The 23,866-nt window shown below is 37.0% G+C and overlaps 1 protein-coding gene across 8 annotated transcripts in view; it reads right to left on the reverse strand.

Annotated features, from left to right (window-relative positions):
- Nucleotides 1–23,866, reverse strand: part of UTRN (utrophin) — a 500,702-nt gene that overhangs the window by 81,743 nt on the left and 395,093 nt on the right. For all 8 annotated transcript variants that reach the window (XM_088023855.1, XM_088023858.1, XM_088023856.1 and 5 more), the window contains 4 exons: nt 18,842–19,110; nt 13,093–13,239; nt 10,429–10,507; nt 7,324–7,384 (listed from right to left, as the gene is read on the reverse strand). In XM_088023855.1, the coding sequence (XP_087879981.1) occupies nt 7,324–7,384; nt 10,429–10,507; nt 13,093–13,239; nt 18,842–19,110 (556 nt within the window). The remainder of the gene's footprint in view (nt 1–7,323; nt 7,385–10,428; nt 10,508–13,092; nt 13,240–18,841; nt 19,111–23,866) is intronic.

Consider the following 23,866-nt stretch of genomic DNA (forward strand, 5'->3'; position numbering starts at 1 on the left):
TCAGGAAAAAAACCTCCCTGTTTAAATTCCAAATAAGATACAGGATTCTACTTGATAATAGATATTGTAAAAGCATAGTCTTCCTTAAGAAATGTCACTAGTTTGGAGCGCCTGGCTGGCTCAGTCAGTGGAGCATGCAACTCTTGATCTCATGGTCATGATTTCAAGCCCCATATTGGACATGGAGCCTACTTTAAAAAAAAGAAAAAGAAAATGCCACTAGCTTGTCATGAAAATGAAGACACAAGGCAGGAAGACTAAACTGTCAACAATGGATAACTCCAAATCTATTGGATTCAACTATAAAATGCGCTTGAAATAATTTCATGCTTAGGAGTAGGTTAAAAGACACAAGCATGAAAAGGGCTCTGTAGAGAAAATGCTTCTGCAACCCTAAATACAAATGTCAATATTCCAGGCATGGTTGATAGAACAATTTGTTACAAAACAATACGACAGGTTTGCTTGTATTTGTTTTTAAAGTAAAGTAGTAGAATTTAAGAACAAAATGGATGTGCCTGGGTGTGCAGGGAGCTTGGGCTGATACTTGTTTTGAGGGCACTGGAAGATTGTCTGGAAGAATGAACATGCACACAGTAAACCCAAGGGAGCCCTACCTTGGTAGTATCTCTGCTTGGGCCCAGAACTCTGAAGGAGCCTCATCTCTGACCCAAACTCTACCCCCGTGTCCCTCTAAGTTGTCACACTAGGGAGGATCAGACCAGTAATGGACATTAATCAACATTCCTGCAGGTCATCTGTTGTTGAGTTGGCTCCTGGGGAGTCCTCTATACCCCTACCTGGGGTGTCAACTCCAGGATTATTTCCCACCAGTGCTGAGTTTATCATTGTATCCTTCTAGTTTGTTTTTTAAAGCTGAATTTATATTATTTAGATTTTTAAAAAAATTTTACTACTCTCTTTCATATGTAATCTTTAAAGGAGAAATCAATTTTTTTCTATACTGTTGTATTGACTCTAACACTGTATCATTTTACTTTATAATCCATATATAAAAAGATATTCTACTTCTTTCACAATTTATTTGACCATTATTACTTTTGTACTTTTGCTAGTTTCAATGGCTACTTTAAAAATTTAATCTTTACAAATCAAAGTACGAATATCTCTTTTTCCTTATTAGTGGCCCCACAGTGACCTGCTGTACTGTATAGCAGACCTTTATTAATTGCAAATTTGACCCTAAAGGTCAGACTGTACAGTAAGGCTAATGGTGCCCCTATAATACAATGGAACTGAGTAATCTGTAAGATACCAAGCCCAAATTCCCACTTCATGGTAATAATAACACTGGCCCCAGCAATGTATAGACAAATGGCAGGAAAACAGTATCTTTTTAAGTCCTGCACTAGTCAGTGTCTTTCTCAGACAATGTCAATTCCACCTGAATTATCTCAATAAGTCAGGGCACTGGTAAATTCACTGGAAGTTGTCTGGTTACAGTTTGCCAATACAAGGCTGCTGCAGGGCAGGCAGCCTGCTGTTAGTGTTCTCATCAGCCAAGGTGTGCTCACTTGTCCGAAGCTGCCTCCAAGAGCAGGAGGTATAGGGATCCCAAGATGCTTACATTCTTTCATAAAACAACTTCGTTCTTCCGTCCTCATCAGCAGAGTTGGTCCAATGAGTTTTAAATATTTATTTTCAACACAGATAAAGTCACAGACTGTTTCTTAGAAAAATAGCCTCTCCAGTACATTCTCTTAGGCTTCTATTTCATTTATTTCTTTATCATTAAAACCAAAACACAAGCTCTACTCTTGGAAAGAGACTCAAAGTGTGTCTCAAGACTCCTCCACTGAAAATCTGGCACCAAAAGGATGTCATCTCACATCTTGATTAAGGAGAAAGAGAGAGATGAAGACAGCTGTAGGAGGCCTTTCAAGAGAGAGCCTGTATTTCATTGTTAGTTACATCTTTGTTATGGGTTTATTTTGTTTTGGGGTGAGTTTCCTCCAATCTTTAAACATAAAATGCTTTATGTTAATTTTTTCTTTGTTTTGTTATAATACACCTTGGCCAGCCCTGACTTTCTTGTTGGGCTGAATATTTGGATATCCCTTTGCTGTCACTCCTCTCTGCTCTTACTCAAGGAAGAAATACTTCACCTACATCATCGAAACGGGCCCACGATTCCTCTAAAGAAATAAGCATTAATTCTCTCCTTTAGACTGTACATATATAATGAGACAAGGAAATACAGTTTATGCAAATAAACCCATGACTGCTATAAAGAACAGCTACCTGCTCCCCAAGATTTCATTTACAACCATAAACTTTGTTTTTTTCCCCAGCAGCTGATGGATTAGGGCAGCAGAGACTGCCCTTGGGAGGCAAGAAAGCGGAATTATCCTTAATGGACATGAGAATAGAAAAGGAAAATATAAAGGAGATGTAATAAATTGAGGAAAATTTTGATTTAGGCTTAGTCGTCAAGGGGAATGAGAATAAGGCAGAGAATGCATGGAAGTGGTATCTGTAGGTAAAGATAATTTATTCTGAGGAGTGCGCTGTAAGATTGAGAAATGTCAGTTTTTGAGAATGTGATATATATTATCTTTTAAGAAGACATCACTAAAATGCTCATATTAAAGCTGCATGTGTGTGAGCACAATTAGGATTCTATCAAGAATTTAGGCTTGCACCTCAGCTTTGAGTGGAAAAACTGTTAAGACGTGGGGCGCCTGCGTTGTTGGGTGGCTACCTTCGGCTCAGGTTGTGATCCCGGGGTCCTGGGATCGAGCCCCGCGTCGGGCTCCCTGCTCAGCGGAGAGACTGCTTCTCCCTCCCCCTCTGCCTGCTGCTCTGCCTATTTGTGCTCTCTCTCTATCTCTCTGTCAAATAAATAAATAAAATCTTAAAAAAAAAAAAAAAAAACCTGTTAAGACGTGAGGGTACAGCCCGGTCATGAACGCTGTAGCATCTTTTCTGCTAAGGCTTACTGAAAAGTCACGCGCTCTAGCTTCAGAGATGACATCGTAGAGAGAGAAAGGAAAACCACATTTCCTAACTTCACCTTACTAAATTCTATGAAAGAGTCTGACTTACTAACAGACCAGACATGTATAGAACCATCTATGCTAAAAGCCCTATGGGACTTAGGAGCCAGCTCTGTTGAGCATCCTAATCACGGACAGAAATCTACCCAATGACAGAAATCTCTGACCATGGAGCTGAGGAAAGGTAGCAGAAGGATACAGTTTGCTCCCCTACCTTTGAATTCCTGTCAAGATCCGACTGGCAGGACTGTGGAGAACTACATTTTTCTACCTATCGAAAAGCACCTTTGTCCACTACCGCACCACAGTGTGACATTCCCTTAAACATATAAAGCATATATTACCCTACAGAAACGAGCCTACGAAAATTAGCTCTGCTCTCAGTTGCTGGCCCATAGCAGGTGCATCATAAATGGCAACCGGTCCATAGCATGAAAAAAAAAGGATGTTTGCTCAACTCTTCTCCACCTGACTGCTCCTTCCTAAATATATCTTCATCCTACCCAACTTTTCCATGTGACTAAAACTTCTATTATCTCCTTCACTCAATGCAGAGAACTGGAGGCTTAGCGGTCAAGAAGGCGCAGAGCTGGAGTCAGTCCCCGGGTTTGAACACTAGCTCTTCCTTGCACTGGTCGTGTGACTCGACAACCATGTGTGTACTTGTTATCTAAGCCTTGCCTGTAAATGGGGTAATGACAGTTCTGACACTTCAGTAAGAATTAAGAGATAATTACAGGATTAGCACAGTGGCTGGCAAATGAATAGTCAAAAAATATAATTCATTTCAATGATCATTATTATCGCCCGCTATGACTATTTACTATTATTATTTCTGGATCAAAATAACAAGCAATGAGTTTTATATGATTAATGTGACATATCAGGAAAGTTCAACCCAAAGCTTTTACTCATTGTTCCCTTTATGCCTGAAACGCTCTGGATATTAACTTTCAGTTGAGGAAATGAAAAACGTGTGCAAAACACAAACACAGGACTAAAAATTCACAGAGAAAGAAATCTGGCTTTTATGGTAGATTTCTGAATATTATAAAGGCAGCAGGAACCATTGCAGGTTTCCTTAAACTGATAGAACAATGAGCCATCACTGGATTATACTAGAAAAGAAAAAAAAAAAAAACAGATCAGATTGGGAAAGCCTACCTTAGAAGAAGCAAATATAATTTAAAGATATGCATTTCAACTTGAGATATTAACATAGAGGGCTTTATACTACACAGACCCTTACAGTTCAGATCTATATTCTATCATTTTACAGTAATAAATGAGTCTGGCACCACTGCAGTACACCTCAAAATATTAATGAAAAAACACCTACAGAGAAAGAAATGCATTGGGGAGCCATCAAAGTATGTTTTAGCTAATTGATAAAATTAAAATATGAAATAAAGACAATTTGTTCTTCCCATTCTCCTTTCAACTTTCTCACTATATTCTGTCATTAGAGTATACAAAATTGTATACTTCCACATTGAAAATAATTACATTTCTACCTGCCTCTTATTTTCTTTTTGGCTAAATTAATACATCCTAATATGCTCCAGGAAACTCTAGCTGCATGACAATCATGCTAAATTTGTTTTTAACGTTCTTCCTCTACTTACTTGTGCAGCCACGCGAAGGGGAGTGTATATTAAAAGCTCTTTCACTCATTATTTACTTGCTTATTAATTTACTTGGGAATTAAATTTTGTTTTCATAACATTCCTTCATCCGGGAATATACTGGCTCATATTAACCCTACCTCCAGAGATTGATGTACTTTATTATGAAGAAATAAACTGTTAAGTTACACAACAGAGCAGGAAATGAAAGAATCGGGCTAAGAAGTTTTCTAAAAATAAGAGAATTCATCCTATATACCTGGAGAGATCTCTAAATATTTCAAAGCCCTAAAAGACATTTAACAGTAAAACTATATAAACATTCAAGGAAATTCAAACTTTCACTAATGATGTTGAAAGATATTTTAGGATGCTATAATCCTACAGGTCACATTAAACATACTGGCCATCATTGTATTATACATATTTTAAAGTGCTGGTCATGGACATGGAGCTCTGGCCAATGAGAAATTAGAGAAATGAGCTTTTGCTGCACTGGTCTGACCCATCAGAACTCATAGTCTGAACAAGACTATAATCCTGTGAGAGCCTACCAAAATTATAAAAATTCTGAATCAGTGAAACTCTGACAATGTCAGTTTTAGTCATATATAACCAACCTGGACATACAGAAATTCCCTTTTAATAGCAGTGCTAAAATTCAAGATAGATTTTTAAAATGACAAATCAAATAGATAACCTCTGTACAACATAATCAAACAAGAGAATTAATATGTTCTTTATCCAGTAAAGACAAAAATCTGCCTTGCTGGATCCAATCAATACTTCAAAAAAAATCAGATACTAAAGATTCTTTGTCAGTTGAGTAAAACAATTTAATTTAAAATAATTTCATGGACTTCTTGATTTTGTGTAATACATATATTAGTTTTCTATTGCTGCTGTAACAAATGACTCCAAAATAAATGTCTCCCTAAGCTAAAACTGAGGTTTGCAGGTCTGTGGTCCTCCTTGGAGGTTCTAAAAGAGAATCCCATTGGCTTGCCTTTTCCAGTTTCTAGAGGCTGTGAGCATTCCCTGACTCATGCCCCCTTCTTCACCTGCTGCTATTATTATTATTAACTCTTATCGTAATGAAAATATAAACATTTTAAAAACGGTTTAAATTTGGATTAGATGATTACACCTTCTCTCAACAGAGACATGTCAATTTACCCAGCCTCTGGCTTCATTCCATTCGTGATTGCCTAAATTTGACACCAGCCAATTGCTTTGCTACCTTATCCTTAAGTTTTTTTTTTTTTTAAGATTTTATTTACTTATTTGAGAGAGAGAATGAGATAGAGAGCATGAGAGGAGGGAGGATCAGAGGGAGAAGCAGACTCCCCATTGAGCAGGGAGCCCGATGTGGGACTCGATCCCGGGACTCCAGGATCATGACCTGAGCCGAAGGCAGTCGCTTAACCAACTGAGCCACCCAGGCGCCCTACCTTATCCTTAAGTTTATCACAACCCAGTATACTATAAACTCTATAGTGAAAGAAGTAGTAAATTCCATTAAGGCAATATAACATATACTATTATTATATTTCATATATGGTATGGTGATACAGCTCAGACTACAATAAAACCTTCAAAAGGAAATACTATTTCACAAACACTGACTTCATATACAAATTTTTCAGGAAGAGGGATATTGGAAGAGTAGACTATTAGTGTCAGCATGGATTTTGGAGATCCACTTGCCATTTAGGAAAGATACAAAGGAAAGTTGGCCCAGAGATCTTTACCCAACTTGCCTGAGGTCAGCTGGCTAATCTGAGACAGAGTTGACTCTAATAATAGTGATTATTTTCCCAGTAATTATGATGCTGTTCACCATACACATAAAACAGAGTCAGCTAGGACTGTCATCATTTTAATACATTGTAAATCAACAGCTTTGCTAATTTACACCTCAAAGGGTTGTATCATTCTGTTTTAGGACAATACTTAGCCTAAGCCTCAAGGATTGAATCCTACTCAGACCTTGTGTAAATGATACAAAATGTATAAAAGGTTACATAGTAAGGAGAAACTTAGTATGTAAGAAGGAGAAACTGTCAAGTTGACAATAAAAAAGGAAGGGTGACATAAACCTTAACTAATATTGCAGATAATTTCCATAAGTCAAAAAACCCTGAAGATACTGAACTTTTGAATGATAAAAACACTGCTTGTTTTTGGTGGATTAGAATGAGAAGAGTACAGCACGTTTTAAATGGATTTTCTGGGAGAAATAAAAATGGTTTAGAATCAGTACAGTATGAGAAACAGCATCATGTCAAGAGTTTGACATATTTATTTAAAGATTTTATTTTTAAGTATCTACACTCAATGTGGGGCTTGAACTTACAACCCTGAGAATCTCAAGCTCCACCGACTGAGCCAGCTGGGTGCCCCAAGAATCTGACATACTTAGAAATTTTGTCAGTTTCCCAAAATATTTTAATATCTGTTTAAAAAAATATATGGTAAACATACCTATAGCCTTAACCTAATAAACTACAAATATTACTCTGATTTTTAAACTAACTTCTTTTAAATACTAAATATATATATAGTTTCCTTCAGACAGTGGGATTGAATTCTATTTTCTAGAGTTACAAGGGAAAGCCTCTTAAGTTATCAACATAACTTTGTTTTTTTGGTATCATAAAGGAGAATTAAAATCAACTTACTTGATGTAATAGGGCACTTTATTATGTGAAATGGATCTTTGCCATGGCAGCTGGACTGAAGCTGAAGAAACAAAGGGAGGTTATTGGAAACACTGCTCACCCAAAACCCTTATGCCCTAATGCAAAACAATCAAACACATTTTATAACCAATTCAATGAGAACTACTCTGGTTTTTGAGCTGGATTCCTATAATTATGAAATCTGCTAGGCTAAACAAAGAGTGGCTTTTTAAAGATTCATTTGAAGCAAGGAAAGAAACAACACACGTTCAATTTCAAATGCCAATTCTAACTAATTGAACCTGTTGCTAAAAATACTTTTCAAAATCAAGTTTTATTGTCTATAACCACTACAGTTTAAAACTTAGTGCTATCTGGAAAATGGATTCTATATATTTTTTGATTAAGCTAAAACCAAAATTAATTTTACCTGGCATATCCAGATTATAAGCTAGATTTCGCAAGACTGAATTTTCCAGATCATTAATAACGTGCTTTACTTTGCTTCACAGGAATAACTATCTAGGACAGATGGCATTTAAACAAACTCATTTGTATTAATCTTAAAAAGGAAAGATTAAGATAAACACAGGCAAAGGGTTGTTAAAAAAAAAAAAAACAACACAAGGTAATTATGTGGATAGAAGAATCCCAAATACTTTCATCTGAAATGCACAGAAAATACAGTTTCCTACTTTTACATCAAATATCACTATGACTGAGATTTTATGTTTTGTTTTAGGTATTTATTTTTGTTGAGGTACTGATTTCTTACAATTCCAGTTATTCCTTATTTATAAAAATAGATTATTCCTATATAATTAGTTGAAGACTTAAGAAGAGTTAAACATGTAAAGCTAGAGCTACTAACGAATTTTGCTAAATAAACTAATAAGCAATTAAAACACATCTTTGCAATTATCACTAGGCTCTCATAGAGCCAGTTGTCATAAATGCTTTTTTCTGAATTTCATGTCATATTAATATCTTACAAAAATGTAGCACTCTAAACTTTGCAAAAAGCCTTTTCAAATATATCTATTTATAAGGAAGCCAACAAATCAATATTAGAGCCCTATCTGATACATAAGGAACTAGATACTCAGAAGTGAAATAACTTGCCCCATAAAGAAATGGCCGAGCTCAGACATGATCTCAAGATTTCCGACCCCTAGTTCAGCAATTTTTCTGTTCAACAATTCTTCTTCTCTTTATAACATGTGAGCACTCCCTTCTGCAACTATGTCCATGAAAATATAAAAGGGCGATGAAAATGTGGAAGTAGGTATAATAAATTTCTCATTAAAGCCAACCTCATTTCAGTGTTGGCACCAGGCCAATAGGTCAGTTTATTTTGTGTTCTAACTAAATAGACTCCTTTTATAACCATGGCTGAAGTCCAAGAAATATTATAAAGCCAACGATTCCAAGCAGAAAGAGATAACAATTATTCAATTTATTAATTGGGATTTTGTTTACACTTCTCCATTCATGTTAACAATTGTTTTGATTTGAAAAACTCTGACCTCCTTGGACAATCAGGGCCAGACAATAAAAGGCCACATGCTTGAGTTTCACAAAGTGCATGTGAATTTTACCCATGTTTCCTTTCCTAAAGAACATGAGTTGGATTTTTATCATGAAAAAATGGTTGCTAGGAGAAAGGGTAGGGTTTCATAAATAGAGTCACAATTATTTGTTAAATTCCTCTTTAATTTTGCCTGAGCACATAGCTTAAATTAAGTTTAAGAAATCTGAAGTAGTTCACACCTAATGAGGAGACTGCAAACTTATTTACTTTACCAACACTGATGGCATCCCAACCTTAGAAATGCCTCCTCGCACCCAGTATATTCCAGGAAGGACTACAGTCACTCAAAGATAGGCTATCTAAGGGCTCAGGTGTGCGTGGGGAGAGGGGAGGAAGGGGGAGGGGGGGGAGAGCATGAGCACTGGAGGGCAGGAGGGGCAGGAAATGACTAATTCAGATTCTTGAAACTGTGAAAGCAGAAAAGCCTGACCTTGAATTGAGGTAAAGCAGATTATCAACCATGACAAAAGATTAAGAGAAAATACAAATGTATCAATTTAGTTGGAAGACATGGTCTTACTTCAGTTTTCTCTATTATTATAGATACAAAGAAGTTATCATAATTGGGAAATAAGATGTGCCTTAAGTTTTAAACTTCATTTATATTGAAGTAAACAAACTGTTTTCTGGCATATGTTTGCCAGGACAAATAAAAGGAAAGAAATTAATGGTTAGTGAAAGCATCAGTGCCAAGAACTGTGCTAGGTGCTCTGAAACTCACTATGCTTTCTCACTTAATTTTTCAAGGCGATCAGAAAAACTAAGTATTATTATAGTAATTTTAAGATAAAGAAATTAACTTTCAGGAATCTACAGTTCTGGCAGACTTAATATTTTAATCTTAATTTGGATGACTCTGAATCCTACATTCTTTAGTTTCCCCAGCAGTGAACAATAAAGTAGGAGTTCAAATTACTTATATAAGATCTCATGAACAGTTCGTAAAATTAAAAATTTCAGTTGGAGAATACTACATAAAAATCTACATATGTGGTTTGCCTACATCTGCAATACTTGACCAAAAGAAAAGCTAAGTATGATCACAGTGAACCTCATAAACAAAAATCTCGGATCCGTGGGGAGTTATTTCTTTTTTACTGCTAAAGATACAGGTACATTTTAAATTAATAAACACTTTTTAAGAAGAAAAGCTAATTAGAAATCTTAAAATGTAAAAATGATTTTTTTATTGTGAAAAAGTTCATAACCTTTGTTTATCATACAGCAATGATGATATGAGGCTACACTAATTATTATAGCTGACGGTCCATTGAAAAACCATAGCTAAAGAGAAATTCAGTTTTGCTCCAGTTCGGAGACTTATCAATTGTGACCAGATTATTACAACTAATAACCAATAAACAATATTGTAATTAATATTAATATTGCTTTTTGTACATTTACCTAATATAAGTAAATATATTTGTAGCAAAGAATATGGCTCCTTGAGGGAAAGTGAAAGAATATGCTCATTTGTTCAATTAATGAGAACAGTCAAGTTTATTAGTACTTACTAGAAAGAAAATGCTGAGAGGATGGCCCAAAATCTCTATGGGCTTCCTGAAGCTGTTTAAGGCGATCATCCACAGAAACCTGCACATAGACATGCAAGAAATAATTTGATTTGAAAATAAGACTTTAATAACATACTTGATTTAAGTATTTTTCTATTTAAATTCAATTATCCAACATATAGTACATCATTAGTTTCAGATGTAGAGTTCAATAATTTATCAGCTGTGTATAACACCTAGTGCTCCTCACATCACATGCTCTCCTTAATGCCCATCACCCAGTTACCCCATCCCCCACCCTCCAGCAACCCTGTTTACTAAATGATGCTACTGCCCAAGATATGATTGCTTGTATAGACTCCTTCTCTATCTCTGGGATCAAAGTACTGCGATTAAAATAGACTTCTTCTGGTACCAACTGACAGCAAACAGTGCCAGGCACTCCTCTAAGCAGTTTATACAAATTAACTCTTTTAACCCTCACAATAACCATATTGGGTAAGTATTATTTACTATTATCACCACTTTACAGAAGAAATTGGGACACAAAGAGGTGTCCAAGGACAGAAAGTTAGTACATGACAGTACTAGTATCCAGATGCAGCTAATCTGGTACCAGCAGCTATTGCTTTCCTGTTACTCTACATTGCCTTCAAAGTAGTAAAGCTGAAAGCATCTAAATTCGAGCTGTGGCCAGTGGCTACTCATCTCCCTTCTGTAAGGTAAGGAAGGTGGTAAAAAGTGCCACAGGAAGCGAATGAAGATGAAGTCTAAAATATTCCCAGGGAAAAAAACAGATAGGTGATGGTAGACAGCTGGACAGACAGAAAGACAGGTAGATGACAGAGAGATCGAATTAGACAATGGATCAATAGATAGAGGTAGATGGATGGAGAGCACAAAGATATAGGAGTATGGAATCTCTTATTTGCCTCCACGTTTGTGTCCAATCATCTCGACTTGAGGGTATTCAAGTGTATAGCAGCCAATTAGCATACTCTCTGAATTGGTCCTCACAACTTCCCCTGTTAGCTCTCTACATTATAAAAATGCAGAATTGGTCCACCAAGAAACTAAATGCAAATCAGAACGACCGCACACAGCCTACTGACACTTCCATTTTCTTTTTCCTGGTCCTGGTCTCTGCAGCTCGAGTCAGCTGTTCCGCATAGATTGTCCATCTTATTTTCAGCTGCCTTTAAAAGAAATGTGTGTATCCCTGGCTCGCTGGACAGCTCTAGTTTCTCCTGCTTAGCTATTTAAATTGCATTAGCAAGTCCTTTGTTCATTAAAGCCAAAAAAGCACTCAAATGCCACACTCTATGTTCAGGAGAAGAGAAGATGCTAGTCCTGAAACGGAGTGACACTGCTGTCACCAGAGATTCCTTCCGGTCTTATTCAACCAGCAACTAACATCTGCGCTCTAGCAGCTACAATGCTCAGAGATAAGCATAAGAGAATACATATCCTCTTCCAAGCATAATGCATTCCCTGACTTCTAATCTTTGGAGATAGCGATAACACAAGCAGAAGGTGATCAGGATGGACCACGTAGGAATACCTACGTGAAGGCAATGAATTAGGGAAATGGAGCAGAAAGAAAAAAAGAGAAAGTCAAACACTTCTGTGTTCCACTCACTAGAAAAGCACGTATGAGTTTAACAGATCCTGCTTTACTAATCCCAGATTATTAACACTCTTTTCAAACACAGAAAAGACTGTTTAATATTATGCACTCATTTCTTAAATCTTCATATTCATGAAGAACATATGAGCCACTGGGTATTCGATGTCTGAGTTAATTCAGGAAACCTAGTATGCTATAAAATATTATAGCTTTAAAATAAAATGCTTTTGTGTACCACCTCCAATCGCACATTTATCTCATTAAATACAGCATTTTAGGCCCAAAATATAGAGAGAAATGTGTAAGAATTATTTTTTTAATATTCCACTTAAATTATCCTGCTAGTTTTCAGGGAAAAAATGATTATTACGACTCCGGGGAACTGGCCATTGAACATGACAAAGCTCTGCAAAGACTAAACCTAAAACTACTGACTGGCAAGTATGGTGACTTGTAAATGCTGATACTTAGTAATACTCAAAAGGGTTCTTCTGGTTTGGCTCTATTAAATCTGGGACGAGCAAGTATTATCTAGAGTCACTAAAACAACTCAGACCTAAGAGCTAAAGGTAAAAACACCACAATAGTATAAATGTGCTAGCTGGAAAGAATGAACATGATACCTAAATAGCAAACAGTGGAAGAAGGATGGAGATTTCTTAACTTTGCAAAAGGAAAAAAAATAAATACATGATTAAAGTAAGAAAAATGACTTCTTCATGAGCCATTATGGGAAAATGTTTCTGTGACCTATCATAGGTCTCAATTACTATGATTTATCTGACCCTTTGCAGTTTTCTACAAATATCATATGAATAGTACATCATAAAATTACATTAAAGCCTCTATTCATAAATAAATGAGGCCTCTGTGTTCAAGATATGGAAAGACAAATACTTGGTGATATTACATGCTACAAATCCATTACCAACTACAACTAGTAAAGAAGGAGGAAATGATGGTGTGCGGTAGAATAATCAGGCAGGGTTTAAGGACCAACTGTGTAAAGCTGATCATGAAGAGGGATAAACTAATACCTGCAGAAGTTTCCATCGCATATTAAGATCATCTAGCTGGCGAGACATCTTCAGAGATGGATGCAGGTCAAGTGGAGACAGCTGACTGGATAAATCATTCACTGTTTTAACTTTTAAGTTGATTGGTGCAATTTCTTCTCTAAATGCCTGGAAGAATAAAAACAAAAACAATGACTTTGGAAAAGAATATAACAGAAGGTAGTATTTTGAACCTTTCTTCAAAGAAAATGGCAAGACCAGCTGAGAGGCCACTGACAACAGTTGTGCACTCAATGACACCTCAGCTCAGGTCTTTAGCAATGGGGACCACCAGCCACAGAGTCATCCTTTGTAACCTGGAGAATCTAAATAGCTGCACGAAGAGAAAAATCATAATGCAAACTCACTGAAATGATTATATATTTCCTGCAAATCTACCATTTTATGTAATTTCATCTGGAAAATGTTTGCCCTTATTATCCACTTTACTAATTTCTAGTCTTGTTGCTATTTTTCATTTTCTTTCATATTTTCCTTCTTTTTTTTCTATGGCTACATTACTATTTTTTCATCGTATGCAACGATTTGATTTGAACACATTACCATTTAAAATTAAGTGAGAAAGTGGCCAGTAAGAACAACTTTCCTAACCATAAAACCAATTAACTATTATAAGATTTTATTTATTTGACAGAGAGAGACACAGCAAAAGCAGGAACACTAGCAAGGGGAGTGGGAGAGGGAGAAGCAGGCCTCCCACGGAGCAGGGAGCCCGATGCGGGGCTCCATCCCAGGACCCTGGGACCATGACCTGAGCCGAAGGCAGACGCCTAACGACTGGGCCACCCAGGCGCCCCAACCTAATACTATTATATACTCTAGAGGTAAGTTTTGATCCTTTCAAAATCATTATGATCATGTGGTTAGAGGAGGGGCAGAAAGACTAGTGTCTGTAAGAAAAGAGGTAAGTGAGGCTTAGTGACAGATGCCACCTCGGGGCACAGAACAGAGAGATGGTACAGGTGGGGGTGGAGGATGTATGTGAAGAGGGAAAGAGAAAAACAAATAAAAGATATTTGGGGCCAGTGACAATAATATGTCCCATAAGAGCAAACAGAATAATGAAAACACTAAGCTTTCTCCCTTCACCACATAATTCCCCCTGACTCTATGTTCATGTTCTTTTTCCAACAAAGTCTTTGCCTAGATCCCACTGATGTTCCAAAAGAGTCAACTCAGGTGCCCTATGCATCCTACTTCAGGGCAGATTTCCCTGAGGCCCTTCCTTCAGCATTCTTGGCTAGAGGCTCCCCTACGTGCTCCCAGCATTCTCTCTGCCTTCTTGAATCCAGTCAGAACTTTCAGCCAGCACACCTTCAGCCACACAAGTGGGGTTTTATAGTGAGGGCCGTTGTGATTGTTTGGTGCCATACAAGCGAGTTGTTATGTATTTTAAGTATCATTCTTATCAGAGCTCTTACTACATCCATATTCTTGATGCCCCTCAAGAAGAATAGAAGCTTCTTGAGAACAGACACTCTCCAGTATTTCACAAAGTTTGCCAGACAAGAGGGGAGAATTCACTTCTATTGATGAAGGCCCATGAAAATGATATCTGAGGCAAGATTAAGCCAATATACAATTGGGAACAGAATTGAGATACTAAGAACAGTATATTGTTATTTCCTTAGTATGTCACAGACTCAGAGTAAATCATGTACCAAACTGAACTGATATGTATTAGGTGCTGTGAACACAGTTAGCACTAGCCCTCAAGTTATCTCGTTTCTACCATCCCACCCCTTAAGAGACAGGAATATGTCTACTAGCCTCCTTTCTTCTCCCTTTTCACCATATCAAGTTTAGTTAATGAAATATCATGTATCAGAGTGCTGTGAAGACCATGAACTTTCACTGGAACACTGCAGTATTAACTTGGCTTCCTCACTATGTTCATAAAAAGAAAGCCTCTTTTTATGTACTTGGAAAAAAGGCCGCATGCTCTTTCTGGCTCCACTCAATGTCTAAGGATACCTTGCTTCCTCTGCTTGCATTCCACAAACTATTTCCCTCATCCTATTTACTGCAGCAAATCTCCCCTTAGTTGATGAGATTGTGTTTATCTCCTTGTAAGCCCTACCTATCCTGAATGGTCTGTCATTGCCTGCCTTTTAAAATCCTTCCTCTTCCCCTCTTTAAATAATGATGGGGCTAAGTTATACCCAAAGCTCACCCCCGGACTATTTCCTCAATACCTTGCAGAAAACACCAAACAAAAATACCATTTTGAGAGAGGTGTATTTTTTTTCCTTTAGAATGTAAGCTCCTCAAGAGCAGGGACAATGTTTTCTGTATGTTCTATCGTGCCTCGTACACTGAAGGAGTTACATGATAACAGGCGTTCTAAGTCTAAAGAATGAAACCACTAACATGGAAGCATGCGACAGAGAGAAGTAGGGTGGGGGAAGGGAATTTTTCAGTCTGGACTTGGAAGAGACCTGAGTTCCTTCAGATTCAGTTTAAGAATAAAGACAGAACGCAAATCCTTCCTGGTTTCCTCAACTGTATTTTAACATTACACATTACTATTCTCTCCGAGATGACTTGGGAGGACTCAAGAATTTCAGTCAGCTTCTAAAATCAATGTCTTTGTGTTTTGTAGGTATCAAAGATTAAAAAATGAAACGCTAGGGCGCCTGGGTGGCTCAGTTGGTTAAGCGACTGCCTTCGGCTCGGGTCATGATCCTGGAGTCTCGGGATCGAGTCCCGCATCGGGCTCCCTGCTCGGCGGGGAGTCTGCTTCTCCCTCTGACCCTCTTCCCTCTCATGCTCCCTATCTCTCATTCTCTCCCTCTCAAATAAATAAATAAAATCTTAAAAAAAAATAAAAAATGAAACGCTAGAAAGTATTCTTAGGTTTCTATAATTTTAAATAATAACAGCTTTATTTTAAAAGATGGGAAAAGTTTTTCAAACTTAGATTATAACTTCAAGACAGATTTTAAAACTCTCATAGAACATCAAGGAGTTTTAATTTTTCTTCTGTAAAAACAATGTTTTTCTCTTATAAGCCACAGGTGAAAGTATTAAAAGACCTTTGACCAACAAGGTCATTGGGTTTTGTTTTTGTGGGTGTTTTATGGCACTGAGGAATCTTTCTAATAAGAAAGTTTATCTTTTGCTTTTTAAGAGCTTCCAAATTAAGGAGCTTGAAGTAAAGCAAGTTTTAAAATGGTTTCCAATCTGCTGTGTGTTCTAGTATAAAGAATCAATTTATCATGTTTGGCTGCACTTTCCTATGGAGAATAAAAATGTATGTGGTCTTCTTGGTATAGAAACAGGAACATCTGCTAACATTAAAGGTGCTGACGGGCAGCCTGCTGGCAGATGTGGGAAAAAAAAAAAAAGCCTTCTCCTGTTGGAAGGTGTGTATTCTGCAAAGAAGAATGATTAAGGATAATTTTAGGGCATTAAACTTATTTGATTGGCCCTCAAAGACTTTGTTTTCCAGTTGCTTTGACATATTTAATAATATTTAGCAATAATCACCACTTACTTTCATCTGCCAACAGCTTCAATGGGATTTGGCTATACTTTAGAGGACCTGTGAAACACCCCAGACTTTGAATCCATTTTATTTGGTTTAATGAGATGTGGGTTTTTATTTTCTTTTTTCTTAATAAGATGTGAAAATATTTTAATCCACAGTTTATTCCTTTCTCTTAAATATTAATTGTGTTTTTCCTGACTTTCCATTTTAGTAGAGATTTGAACAAAAGGATTTGGATGCAGAGGTGGGAAATTTCGTTAATCAGATGGGAATAACAACTCCCAAACTTTTAGGTCTTTAACAAGCCCATATACAATTTTGCATTTTTCCTTCAACACTAATCATCCTGCATTAAAAACTGATACTTTCAAATTCAAATGGGTAAATTCTTGCTCCAACCAAGAGGCATTCTTGTAGTCCAAAAAAATATACTGCTTATAAACCACTGAATTAAAGATTTCTAGTATTTAAAAACCATCTTTTAAATTGCAAGAAGTAGGGATGCCTTGGTGGCTCAGTCGGTTGAGCGTCTGCCTTCGGGTCGGGTCGTGATCCCAGGGTCCTGGGATCGAGTCCCACATCAGGCTCCTTGCTCACTGGGGAGCCTGCTTCTCCCTCTGCCTGCCGCTTCCCCTGCTTGTGCTCTCTCTCTCTCTCTCTCTGACAAATAAATAAATAAAACCTTAAAAAAAATTGCAAGAAGTGTGTAACTTCCAAAGAATCTCTACTAAAAGGCTTTATTTTCAGTTCATTATTTGAAACTCAGAGTCATCCATGGAAATGGTTTTCAGGATGCCAGAGCTGTAGGAAGAAACCTACTTAATTCACAGAGTTCTGCATATTTATGTATATTTATAATGAAAGGTGGCAGACACCAACACTCTTTTAGTAGTGAAATTTCTTTAAGTTTAAAATTTAGTACGTAACTTTTAAAGTTCTAAATTCTAATAGCTGATAAAAGTTGTGCTTAATTACATTAGTATGAGTGAGGTCTCTACAATGACAGAGAAGAGCAAGAAAGAAACCATGAAAACTCTACCACTTACCAGCTGTGTGGGCTTGAGCAATATCTGCATTTTCACCATTTGTAACATGGGCATAGTAATACCTATCTCATTGGGTTGGTGTGAGGATTAAAAGAGGTATCCATGTAAACCGGCTACAAACATTTCTTGGCACACAGTAAGCCTCAATAAATGCTAGCCATTATTATTCCTGTATCTACATACACATATATTTACTTATATAATTTGCCTGCATATTCATTTCATTTCCTAGACCCTTTCTCCTTCCTTCTCAGCCACATGCATAAACAAAGGGAAAATGTCATCCAATGTCTGTGCACAAAAGATATGTTTTTTGCAATAAAAATCATATTCATGATATTGATATTGTCAGCCTGACACCTTCTGATGTTTCATTGGTTTATTCTTTGATTTGACTCATGACTACCTAATACATAATTTGCTATGCTACCACAAACCCGACTACTGTGTCTCTTATTGCCTAAATTCTATTAAATTTTTTCTGGATATGTTCTAGAGTGTAGGGCCCAAAGGGGCTCTAGACCACAGATCTATCATTCTTAATTTTGGGCAATTCCTGACCACAAACAAAATTTATAGCTAAACTAATCCTTCCATAATCTACTCAGACAGTGAGAGAAAATTTGAACATAAGAGTCCCCAGTAAAACAGTATGTTTTTGATTAAATCTCTAAATCCAGCTACCAATTTACATGAAATAATAGAGTAGAGAGGAACCTGCCCAACTGCATGATGTGGAGGCCATTCTGCAAAACCCAGGCTGTAAGAAATACTATAAAACAAACAATTCAGTTTCTTAAACAAATACATTGTAAAGAAAACATAAAAGGGATAGAAGGGAAACCTAGAGATTAAAAAGGACTTTTTAAAGTAGTAAAGTGTTTAGGGACACAGAGCTGGGTAAAAAAAAAAAAAGGATAAAGAAAAATAAAAGTAAATGACTGTGAAAGTCTCATTCGCTGTTATTTTGGTGGGGAGGGGGTTCTGATGATGAAGGGCATATGGACAACATCTGTCATGACTGGAAAAATCTCTCTATCCTGATTTTGGTCAAGTTGTAATGGGGTTGGCTTCATAAAATGCCTTATAATGGTTTTTCTATGTGGCTTTCTTTGTGTCAGATTCAACAATAAAACATTTCTTAAAATCCTTTATCCGAGGCAGTGAGGCTGACCATGGTTTTTTCGATGTGGTCCTGCAGGGAATCGATGAGTAAGTCTCCCACAGGCTTCCAGCCATTGCGCACAGCCTCTGCCTCCTTCATATCAACGTCCAGGTCATCCATGGTGCCCTGCAGGTCTCTGAGCTTCTCCAGTGCCTTGTCCACTTGCTTTTGCCAATTGCTAGTGACCGCATTTAGACTTTCCCACTTCTCTTTGACTTCAGAGGACTGTTTGCGCATGGCCTTGGCAATCTTTTGGGCTCTCTCCTCAGGAGTCAATTCTGTGATTAAAAAAAAAAAAAAGAATATTTGGAAGGCTGATCAATAGCCAAGTGAGAATATTACCTTTTGAAGGGTTTGCTACCAGGTTCATGAATACACAGTTTACACGAGCCAGGGGAAGAAAAAATTTCTTTATACTTTCCTCACCCATCACCAATTAATTCCCTGCTACTTCTCAGGAGAAGAACATAGTTACTCAGTAGTAAGTGGCCCTGTGGTTTTTGGCAACTTTTGAATTTTAATATATTTACAAACCTTGAAATGTAACACAATCCCTCAAAAAATAAAAGTTTTCCTTTAACATAAATTCAGTTCTATAAAATCCAAAGACAGTCTTTCATTTCATTGTCCTCAATCAAAATGGGAAGTATAATTAGGAGAGAAATAGCTTTCAGTTACAAGGAAAGACTCTGAGAAAATAAGATTAATTGATCATGTTCCTTAAAATAATAACTGAAGACACATAATCTTAGATACTTCATCACTGCTGAGTCTGTCTGGCAGTTCATCTTTAATACAGGGCACTTTCTGTAGCCCAGATGTGTAGCATGTCCACAAACATTTCAACAGGAAGACAGCAAGATTTCAAGGATCATCCAAAATATTTCATACAGCAAAACAGCTTCCAGAATATCTGAAATAAAGTTAGACTTTCAGACAGGAAAGGGTAGGCATCATGAAGGTCCTGCAGGGTCAGGAAGAAAGAGTAAGAGTCCAGGAGACAAGCAAAAGATACAGACAGAAATGAAAGTCAAGTTCAAACCCAACTGTCAGAAACACAGAGATGAGAAGCTGACACAACAAGGGCAGAGGAATTTGATGAACATAAAGCCGGTTAGACAGGTCTCCAGCTAAACACTGCTGGGCCTCTGTTCCCTCATTGCCCAAGGAGGCCCCCTTTCCTATCTTGCTGCTTTGATGGTTATCCCACTGGTTCACTGAAAACAGAGGCCAGTCAGAAACATACAATCAAGGTAAGCTGTAGATGAATTTAAGACAGAAATACTTACTCTTCTTTGTGATAACATCCCATCTTTTAGTATCAATCACATCAGCAACTCCACTTCACTTCAAAATATTTCAAATCGTTGGTAAAAATGAACTGAAGTTCACTGAACTTCCTGGTAAAATGAACTTCACGGTCAGATGAACTAAATTAAAGCGAGCTCTCCTAAACCGTACTTTCATCTTCAACATAAATTCGTCCCCCTGTCTGTCTTTCTTTAGTATTATTTAACAGTCAAGTTGAAGGGGACAGAACACATATTTTTATCTAACTAAATTTCCAGAAAATTCTAGATATCAATATTTAGACTTGAAAACAGCTATAATAAATGTCTGGGAACCAAATGGACCTTGAAGAGTTTAGCAGCCACAGAACTCAGTGTCGCACTGCTCAAGTGCTAAAGGCTACAGAGAGTCCTGAATAATCCCTTGGCAACTGAACTGATTACAGGGAGATTCTGTGTCATGACAGGTAGATAGACTGAACCCACCAGTAAGGGAGAAATAAGGAGAAGAAGTGAAGTAAACACCCAGCCTCTGGGAATGCTTCAGCTGGGATACAGTCCAGGACAACCGTACTGGAGGAAAGCTACATCATTAGGCAAACCTTATTTAAATCCTTAACTAGAAAGTGAGAAATACAGAGAACACTTGTAGGTAATATATTTTATATAAACCGAAGATGCTTTATTTTTTATATGCCTTATTTATATAAATGCTTATATATAAATAATATAAAGTATATAAAATAAATGCTATTTATGTGAGATGAAAAAAATCATTTTTTTAAGATGTTTTATTTATTTATTTGAGAGAGAGAGAATGAGAGAGCGCATGAGAGGGGGGAGGGTCAGAGGGAGAAGCAGTCTCCCCGCCGAGCAGGGAGCCCGATGCAGGACTCAATCCAGGGACTCCAGGATCATGACCTGAGCCAAAGGCAGTCACTTAACCAACTGAACCATCCAGGCGCCCGAAAAAAAAAAAAAATCATTCTTAATAGCCCCATGAGAAAGGGAGTGGTAATTTTTATGATGGCAGCACCTGTGTTTGTTAGTAAGTTGCTTGGGCTTTTTCAAAGATCTATTTTAAGTACTCGTGTTTCCCTGGCTTTTGTAAAAGAAAAAGATACAGTACTCATTTCTGAACAGACAACTTAATTATGATTTTTTTTTCCCTGGATAAAGTAAAAACTGTTCCTCGGTCACTCATTGAATAACGTGGCAGGGAGACACACAGTGTCTTTTTGTCCGGTGACAAAACACCTGACATGGCTGGGACATTTTTGTCTTCACTTAATGTAAAATCTTTTGACGGAGCAGTCCTTTTATGGTATTTATTATATAATCCCTACTCAAGCAGATCCTCAGAAGAAAAGCTCTATGTTCAATTCCCCATCTGTTTGCCAGAAAGGATACATATTAACTGATCACGGAGTCAGAAGAAAAGTGCCTCCTATTCCAGTACCGATCTCAGTTTAATGCATACTTTAAATCAGGAACAGAGAGAAGTGCAAAACCAAACAAAAACTTTCCAGAAAGTTTGTGAAACAGGTAATAAGCAGCAACCTATAAAATACCATATTATGACAATGTGGGGTAAGAAAATAGAAAAACAAATTAAAATACAGCCAAAAAAAAAGGCATAAAAGAAAAAACAATAAAGCGATATAATTACATTTTAAAAATCCTCTAGTTACTTGAAAATCAAAGGACAAAGTTTCCTTCAAAATTTCTGAAGCGATGTTCTGCCATAAATTTTAAGACCCTCATGCAGGAGTGGAAAATCTTTTGGACCCAGTGGTTCAGAATTCAGGGGACATATTAGAAACCCCTCTGAGAGTCTGTTTGCCAGTTGGTATGTAAATACTGATCCCCAGAGGCCCTACCCCCAGATATTAAAGAGATTCAGATTTAGTTGGTCAATAATGAAGGGCAGTGTGGATATATTTTAAGAGCTCCCCAGATGACTGTAACATGTTGCCAGGACGGAGCACCGCCAGCTTCTTGGCTTACAAACTGATTTCTCTGGTCCCTGCTGCTGAAGCTGGAGTACTTCCACTCCGGTGAGTTGTGTGCGTTGTGTCATTCCCAAGCAACAGCAGGGCCACTAAATACGGAAGGCCCCGGAGCAAATGAAGCTCAGAGATAGGAGAGTAATCTAATTTGCATTTGAAAAGGCAGTAATAGAGGCTAATCTGAGAGAGCGAGGAAACAGCAGGATAAAACCAAATAAATTTACTGACAATTTTCAGACCCAAAGAGCTTTTTCTGTCGCTTTCCTATTCCCTGTAGAATGTGTGTGTGTGTGTGTGGATTTTTCTGAGGCAGCACTCTGTTTCTCCATCGTCCTCAGGACTTCCTATTTAACTGACCAAACACTGAGGGTGCAATTATATTTACTTTCTATATTTATATTATATATTTATACATAATATATAACAGATTACTTTTTATTATAAATATTTTGATATTAATTTCATATTTATGTAACTTAAAATAGTGATTTCTTTATTGTGTTACAGCAGATAACTATCTTTTAGGGCAGAATTAATAACTACCTTTTAGAAAGAAGAGAGGAGAAAAGGAAGACAAAAGAAAGTAGAAAGCAGTGATCAATCCTGAATTTTTCTCTCTTGTCCAATTACCTTTATTCTTCAACCCTATGCAAATTAATTGGTGGCGTTTATACCTCCCTACCTTCTACACCATGGAGAGAAAGACTGCCCCATAGTTCCCTGGAATGCAGGTGGAAAACAAAGCTGGACCAAGAGCAGAGACTAGGGTTGGCCAGCCCTGACTCCGTCATGCCCTTTGCTCCTAGGAGAGCTAAATGACCTGCTCATCTCACTTTTATCAAGTGGGAACTCTATTTTTTCATGCTGAGAAAGCATTTTATACTTCTTTTTACCTCTAAAATTCAATTCTATAAGAAAGCCAAAGCCACCATACATCTCTAAGAAATCTTAACAGTAGAAAGGAAAACAATCTCCTTATGTGTGCTTATACAAAAACATTTTACAATAAAAAATTGAAGTATATGTTTCTCCTATGAATATAGAACTCTATTAGAATCAGCCCAGTTGCTTTAAATAAAGATCTTCCATATTTATTGTATCTTCTTTCTCAATATGAAACTGACGTTTATAATCTCCATTGTGACTTTCTATTCATAGGTTCTAAAACCTTATGTCATTCATGTTTTCTTTCTTTCCATCTTGGTTCGGCAATACCCAATCTAGAGACCAGTATGTCCTCAATATATAATTAGTGAACCAAGTTGGACTCAATGGGACTTTTAGCGTAACTCCTTACCAATAATACTCAACTTTATAACTTCAAGTGGAAATCTTTCCACCTATTTTTCCTTCCTCCTCCCTACACCCATATAAAGTGATTATAAAAAGGTTTTTATTGTGAAAGAGAGGGATAAACCTTAAAAGTTATTTCAAGTATGGTAATTCCAAATATCTTACTTATGCTGTTTGCTTTTTTTTTTACATGTATCTATAATCTTGTATTTCACCAAGTGATGAAAAGGAAGTATCAAGACAAGCAAATATAGAAAAGAAAAAAAAAAACAACAAAAAAACAAAACCTTCCGGAGTAGCATTTTCACTCCTGGACAATCTAGTGCAAGGAAAGATTAGGTGATCATATGCCAGTTCCAACACTAACAAGTTATGTAATCATAAATCTATTCCTTATCTCTTTGAACTTCAGTTAATAACTATAAAGCTACTGGCACATGCCT

This window comes from Eumetopias jubatus, unplaced genomic scaffold, assembly GCF_037043125.1.
Source record: "Eumetopias jubatus isolate StellerSeaLion01/CBP00866 unplaced genomic scaffold, mEumJub1_p1.0 scaffold_6, whole genome shotgun sequence".
Lineage (NCBI taxonomy): Eukaryota > Metazoa > Chordata > Mammalia > Carnivora > Otariidae > Eumetopias > Eumetopias jubatus.